Below are 8,021 nucleotides of genomic sequence, written 5' to 3' on the forward strand. Positions count from 1 at the left end.
TTGTAACTCTCTTCCAAAGTGTCCGTACCATTTGCATCCCTGTTAGCAATGGACGAGAGTTTATATTGATCCACATTCTTGTCAGCATTGGGTGGAGTCAGTGTTTTGAATTTTAGCCATTCTAATAAGTATGTAGTGACAATTTATTATCATTTAAATTTGCAATTCCCAAATTGCAAATGATAGGGAGCTTGTTTGCCATCCATGTATCCTGTGGGTGAAGTGTCTGTTCAGAACTTTTATCCATTTTTAAATTGGGTTGTTTGCTTTCTTATTGTTAAGTTTTTAGTACTCTTTATAAACATTGGATCTAAGACCTTTATCAGATATGTGTACTGCAAAAATTTTCTCTCAAATTATAGGTTGTTTTTTGATTCTTAACATTGTCTTTTGCAGAGCAGAAATTTTCAATTTTGATGAAGTCCAACTTAACAAAATTTTCTATCCTGGATCAAGCTTTTAGAGTTATATCCGGTATCTTATTCTGCAACCCAGAAATAAGAATACTTATATATTTCCTGTTTGCTTCCTGAGTTGGTTTTTTTTTTTTTTTTTTGCGTTTTATATTAAGGTATTAAGGTCTATGATGGGGTTTGTGTTTATTTTCAGGAAAGGTATAAGGTCTGTGTTTATGTTAATGTTTTGAATGCAGATATCCATTTGTTGCCACACCATTTGTTGAAAACCATTTGCTTTTGCCACTGAACATCCTCTGCTCTTTTATCAAAAGATTAGTTTATTCTATTCATATGGGTCTGTTTCTGGGCTTTCTACTCATTTCCATTGATCTATGTCTATTCTTTCATCAAATACAGTACTATCTTATAACCTTATCTTGTAATCAGGTAATGTGAGTCTATACATATATATTTTTTTTCCCTTGACTCATTGTGATTCTGTCTTTTTATTATTATTAATTTTATTGGGCTTTGGCTGCAAATTTACACAGCAAAATTTGTTTTACATTCAACAGTTCATGTACATTTGATTTCATGCCCCAATTACCATCCCTGAACATAACAACCTCTTCTCCCCTCCAGTCCCTGTGGCTACCCCCTCGCTGTGCCCTTGTTAAATATGCACTCCTGTCTGTCCAGCTTTCCCTTTATGTGAATGCTGCCCCTCTGGTGCCCCATGGCCGATTGTTCTAAGGGGTGTATCTCCCTGGAGAAGGTGGGTGTATTGCCCTGGGGTAAGTTTTCTGCATGCAGGTCTTTCTATTGTTGGCTGAGAGCCAATTCATGGGAATGAGTCCAATTCTAGGCCCAAAGCATAATTCTGGTGGGACTGTCAAATGATCCAACCACTGTGGAAAGCAGTATGGTGATTTCTTAAAAAGTTCTGGTCATTTTTGTGTTTTTGCATTTTTTTCCACATTTTTCCTCCCACTCTATCCAGGATGTCCAGGTTTGATCCCTTTCCTAGTGGTGGCATTGGTAGCCAGGAACCGTCTAGTTCTGGTCTTGAGGTCCTCCATCATATCCTTGGACTAATTGTTTCCAGATACCTTTGATTTTCTTACTTCTTTGCTTTAGATGAAAGGAGAGCATTAATTGTATCTTAGATGGCTGCTTGAAAGCTTTTAAGACCCCAGTCACTACTCATCAAAGTAGGTTGTGGAACAAGACCCCAGTCACTACTCAACAAAGTAGGTTGTGGAACAAGATTTTTATGGACTATGTTGTGCCAGTTGAGCTTGGTGTCCTCTGAGACTATGGTCCCAGGTCAGCAGGCCCAGTGATTCTCTCTCTCAAGGTATATGGTTGTCTTTGAGAGGTTACTCCAACTCTGTCTTCTGTTTCTTCTGTAATGTGTGTGGCTAATTTTGTAGCACAAGTGCGTATGTAAGATTATCTTCAGCTAGATGTATCCTTGGTCTAGGGTATATTCCTGTTTGCTGACCCCCTCCTGATCTTCTCACTTGTCTATGCACTTATCTGTAGCCTGGTGTTTGGTGTTAGTGGTAATGCAATATTGTGCATACACTAGCATTTGCCTCTGTTGCCTTCATCTTATGTGCATATTTCAGTGTCCTTCCTTTCCCCATGTCATCATGCTGGTCACAGACTCTGTCCATACCACCCCTCCCCTCACCCAAATCAACATGTGACCCCAACTAGTCCACAATTTTCCCTTCCCTGCCCTCTCATGCCCTGTAACCTACAGCATGAGTTTCCTTCCCTAAGTAAACCTTTCCTTGACTTTCTGTAAGAATGGACTCAAACAATATTTGTGCTTCTGTGACTGACATTTCACTCAGCATAATGTCCTCCAAAATCATCCATGTTGTGAGATGATTCATGGATTCTTTATTATTCTTTGATATAGCACAGTATTCCATTGTGTGAATGTACCACAGATTGGTTATCCATTCATCTGTTGGGCATTTAGATTGTTTCCGTCTCTTTGCTGTAGTGAATTGTGTTGTGATGAACGTGGGTGTACATATGTCTGTTCTTGTCCTGGCTCTCACCTCTTTAGGATATATACCTAGTAATGGAATGTCTGAGTCAAATGGTATTTCTAATTCCAACTTTTTAAGAAATCACCATACTGCTATCCACAGTGGTTGGATCATTTGACAATCCCACCAGCAGTGTATGAGAGTCCCAACTCTCCATATCCTTGCCAGAATTTGTTATTTTCGGTCTTGTTGAAATTTGCTATTATTGCTGGGGTGAGATGATATCGCATTGTTGTTTTGATTTACATCTTTCTAATGGCTAATGATCATAAACATTTCCTCATGTGTTTGTTGACTGCCAATATACCATCTTTAGTGAAGTGTCTGTTCATGTCCCTTGCCCATTTTGTAATTATATTGTTTGTCTTTTTGGTGTTGAGATGTTGAAGTTTTCTATAAATCTTGGATATAAGTTCTTTATCAGATATGTCACAACCAAATGTTTTCTCCCACTCTGTAGGTTCTCTTTTTACCTTTTTGGAGAAGTCTTTCATCGCACATAAGAATTTAATTTTTAAAAGGTCCCAGTCATCTAGCTTCTCTTTCACTGCCTATGCATTTTGGTATCCCAATGAGATGGTATCTCATTGTTATTTTGATTTGAATCTCTCTAGGAGCTCTGGTAGCATAGTGCCTAAGACATCTGACTGCTAACCAGAAGGCTGGTGGTTCAAACCCACCAGCCACTGTTGGAAGGAAGGTTGGGCAATCTACTTCCGTAGTGATACCACCTCAGAAACCCAAGGAGGGGTCACTATGAGTCAGGGCCTACTAGATGGCAAAATAACAACAAACAACAAATCCAGAAGGTATATCTATATATCTATATCTGTATCTGTGTCTATATCTATCTGTTTATCTTATCTATCTATCAACATATCTCCTTGTGAATTTCTTATCAGATAGTTCTATTGCTTGTTCTTCCCCCATGATAGATAATTCTTTACCTTGGGCTTTTATTTCTATTGTCTTGTCTTTTTTGTTTGTTTGTTTGATATGAGGCTATCTCCTGTTTCCTAGACATATTGAAGTTGTTGTTTTTAATTGTTAGTTATGTAATGATTTGTTTCACCCTGATTTTGTGCTTTACTATATCTGAAAGTGTGGAGCAGGTGTACTTTTTTGGTTATTAACTCAGCTATACTGGGTTGCTCTCCAGTTCTCTCTGTGTTGGTGGAATCAGTGGTAGGGATGTGGGTGCAGGTCTCTGTTCATTGTGAAGAGGATTTGGAGTTGGGATGAGCAGGTGTTGTCCACTGTCTGTCATTGATTCTGTGGTGCAGGAGTTATTGGTGTTACCTATTGGGTGAGGTGTCCAGTGTAATAACTCTTGTTGCCTGGTGGTGGTTTAATGTGCTCTTTCTATTGGATGAGGCTGGAGAGAACAGGAAAAAAGAAAAAAAGGTGCCAGTAGAGAGTCCCCGTTTTCCACATTTGAGCAAGACAGTTCAGTCAGGGCTGCCAACAGAGGCAGTTAATTTTGTGTCTTCCTGAAGAAGCTATTAATGATGACCTCCTACAGATAGAGATAGATAGAGAGCCACTACTTTCCTCTTAGATTGAGAAGTCACAAAAACCCAGTACCCCAGTCCACTCTTTGCTGAAAAGGTGTCACGTAAGAGTTGAACCCCAGACCACCGCTGTCCACTCGCTCCGGGGCTCTGCCTACTTGGAGGGAGTTTCTCCCTTTCTCCAATTCCTTTCTGAACTCTGTGGCAGCCCAAGCCAAGGGAGAGGGTGTCTTGATCTATTTCCCAGTAAAATTATCTACTCACTCAGCTCCCAAGGTTTCTGTCAAAAACTTTCTGTGTGGGTATTCTGAGTCCCCAATGTCTCTGTGGGTTCCATGATTTTTTTTCCCCTCCTTCTCTCTACTGACCTCTTTTGTATTTCCAATGAGTCTTCTCCTTCTCCTTCTCTCTATCTCTACCACCTACGCGGATTTGTTTATTTTTCCCAATTGTTTAATCTGCTCTTTTTCTCCACCTTCACTAAATCTTATACTTTATCTTTTCCTTAGTTGCTCATAACTCCAATATAATTATTTCTTTCTGCTTTACCTAGTTATTCAGGGTTAAGTTGGTCGAAAGAAAAATGTGTCAGTTATAAGTATGACACCGTCTTCCTATCCTTTTCATTGAGTTTTTGATTTAACATTTTCTCATCTTTCATGATATTAGGGAAGTTGTCTTCCTACAAATCTTTAACAGTTTTTGTGATGTGTATGTGTTTTCTCTTTCTGTTCTGGAATTCCAATCACACTTAAGTTATTCCTCTTTATGTGCCCAATGTAACATTTAGCTTTCTTCATTTAATTTTTTTTTTTTTTCTGATCGTTCCTCTCACAAATTAGTGTTGAGAGATTTGTGTTCAATATCACTAATTGTGTGTTGTACTGATTCATTTCTCCTCCTTTGTCCTTCCAATGTGTTATTTATTTCATAAATTTTAGTACTCATCTTTTGGTTTTCTATTTGCTGTTTTTGTATGACTTCTAATATTCCATTTATTTTGTCAATTTGTACTTGAATTTTTTTTAAAAAAATTGTTCTAGAGTTTTGTCTGTGTTCTCCTGTGATTTTACTGAGGTTTCCTTGAACTTTCTCTCCAGCCATTGAAATAACTAAATATAATTCTTTTTAATTCCTTATGAGGTAGTTCCAATAGCATGTCTCCTTCTGGAATATTTTTTGGCCTTGCAGTTTGGTGACTTGTTTGAGCCATCTTGTCCTGTGTGTGCATGTGTGTGTGTGTGTGATTTGAAGTTTTCTGTTGCCTCCGAGACATATAGTGCTATTGTAATAATTTGTTGATTGTATGTTGGATTGTTGCACCTTGATTTTTATTTTGTTTCAATATATCCAGATAACAGGGTTGGCATGTTACTCATTGCTAATTTGGCAGTTCAGAGCACTCACCACCTGTCTAAAGGTGGATTGGGTAGCAAGTGGGATGGTTGATATGAGTCTCTGATCACTGATTGTGCAGCAAAGCAGAGGGAAGATTGGGTGGGAATTGGCTACCATCTGGTGGGCTGGGGGGGATGGTAAGGGGGGAAATCCACCTCCATAATCACCTGATCACTGATGTGAGTGCTGGGGCAGTCCTGGGTGAGTACAACAGTTTATCTCATTCCTTCTCAGATCAGAATGTTGCTTGTGATAATTCCAAATGTCAGTTTACTTTTCCTTGTTCATTACTTTCATGTCTCTTCCTCTAACTGATATTTGATCTACTCTTTATCTTTTATCTTTTCCTTAGGTTTCAGGATTGTCATCTGCAGCCATTTTCCTTGGTTTCTCAAGCCTTTGTTTTAGAGGGTCTGGATAATACACCTGCCTAGTCTGCCATCTTGGATCCTCTTCTTCAACTCTGCTCTTAACTACAACCTCTGTTTATCTTCCCTTTTCCATGTCACTTACACTGTCCCCTTTGCTGATGCTGTGAGGAAAGCTCCAGTCTCTGAGACTTTGCACTGTCTATATCCCTGCCTAAAATGCTCTTCTCAGATCTTTTTCTTAGGTTGGCTAGCTTCCTAAAGGGAGCTCTGGTGGTGTAGTGCCTAAGGCATGTAACTGCTAACCAGAAGTTTGGGAGTTTAAATCTACCAGACATTCATCAGAAGGAAGGTTGGGCAATCTACTTCCGTAGTGATACTGCCTCGGAAACCCAAGGAGGGGTCGCTATGAGTTGGATCCAACTGAGAGCAGTGAGTTTTTTGTTGTTGTTGTTGTTGTTGTTGAACTTCCTAAATGTCTTCATATTTTTCGCTCAAAGACTTTTTATCAGAAGAGACCTACAAACAATAATTTTTTTAACTCTATAATTTATTATCCTGCATTAATTTACTTCATATTTATAATCACTATAAATCATTTACTAATTTATTCATAGTTTATTGACCCCCATTTCCAATAAACACATATCCTAGAAAAATATTGAAGGACAAGGATTTTGAAATTAATTTTTACTGATATTCCCAGTGTCTTCAGAAACACTTGGGATAAAATAATTGGTAAAAAATATTTGTTGAATAAACTAAACAAAATCTTGAGAAATTACAGGAAAGGAATGCTAGTCAGTTTCAGCATCAAGGAAAAGATAGAGCAATGGGGATCCCATGAAATTTCAGCTAACAGGCACTAGATCTAGAGATTATAGATAAGAATTAATTAATTAAACATTTAAAATCTAAACAGTAACGTATCTTTTAAGATTTAATGGTTAAGTGTTCATTGCTCCCCCCCCCCCCCCCAATAGTTTCGTCAGCTACATGAAACCAGGAAACCAAACACGTGCTTCAGAATTCATCCTTTTGGGGCTCTCAGAAGAGGCAGAGCTGCAGCCCCTCCTGTTTTGGCTGTTCCTGTCCATGTACCTGATCATCTTCACTGGGAACCTGCTCATCATCTTGGCCATCATCATGGACCCCCACCTCCACACACCCATGTACTTCTTCCTCTCCAACCTCTCTTTTGCAGACATCTGTTTAACCTCCACCATCATCCCAAAGATGCTGCTGAATATCAAGAGGCAGAATAAAGTGATTACCTATGAAGCTTGCATCACCCAGATGTATTTTTCCTTGCTTTTTGCAGCATTTGACCACTTTCTCTTGACTGTGATGGCCTATGATCGGTTTGTGGCCATCTGTCACCCTCTGTACTATACAGTTAAAATGAACCCCAAGTTCTGTTGCCTCTTGCTTCTGACATCCTGGTTATTGAGTGTTCTGGACTCTCTACTAAATGGCTTAATGGTTCTGCAATTGTCTTTTTGTACAGAATTGGAAATCCCCCACTTTTTCTGTGAACTTAATCAGGTCATCCAACTTGCTTGTTCTGACACTTTCCTCAATGGCTTAGTGATATATTTGATAACTGGATTTCTTGGTGTTGTACCAATTTCTGGAATAATTTTCTCTTACATTAAGATTGTGTCCTCCATTTGGGGAATTTCATCAGCTGGGGGCAAGTATAAAGCCTTTTCCACTTGTGGTTCTCATCTCTCAGTTGTTTCCTTGTTCTATGGTACAAGTCTTGTAGTTTATCTCAGTTGCGCTGTTACCCAAAACTCCAGGGATATTTCAATAGCTTCAGTAATGTACACTGTGGTCACACCCATGCTAAACCCCTTTATCTACAGTCTTAGAAACAAGGACATAAAACAGGCCCTACGAAAACTTTTCAACTGAGAAGCATTCTTTGTGTAATAGGATTATTTTTCTCAAGATTATAGAGTTGTTCATGAGAGACAGAGCTCAGAATCTAGTTCATCTGGTCTCAGGGTCATGAAAGGTGATGTTCATGTGGGCCATTATTTATTTGGATTAATCGTTTCTTTGTATATTTGATTTTCTTCAGTCTTCTTTGCTGTGTATGGGGAGAGACCAATAGTTGTACCTAGAAGGCTGCTCACAGCTTTTAAGACCCCAGACTCTACTCACCAAAATAGGATTAGAACATTGTCTTTGTGGACTATGTTATGCCAGTTGGCCTTGTTTTCCCCTGAGACTATTGTTCTGAGCCTCCATGCCCAGTGACTCATTCCTTCAAGG

At 38.9% G+C, this 8,021-nt stretch overlaps 1 protein-coding gene across 1 annotated transcript; it reads left to right on the top strand.

Moving 5' to 3' along the window:
• Positions 1-6,731: 6,731 nt before the first annotated feature.
• Positions 6,732-7,658, top strand: LOC103212638 (olfactory receptor 7A5-like). Its single transcript, XM_007958615.2, has one exon. It carries the CDS (start codon positions 6,738-6,740, stop codon positions 7,656-7,658), a length of 921 nt encoding a protein of 306 aa, XP_007956806.1. The 5' UTR covers positions 6,732-6,737.
• The last annotated feature ends 363 nt before the right edge of the window (positions 7,659-8,021 follow it).

The sequence above is a fragment of the Orycteropus afer genome, unplaced genomic scaffold (assembly GCF_000298275.1).
Source record: "Orycteropus afer afer isolate SDZICR_OR568_19922 unplaced genomic scaffold, OryAfe1.0 scaffold01048, whole genome shotgun sequence".
Lineage (NCBI taxonomy): Eukaryota > Metazoa > Chordata > Mammalia > Tubulidentata > Orycteropodidae > Orycteropus > Orycteropus afer.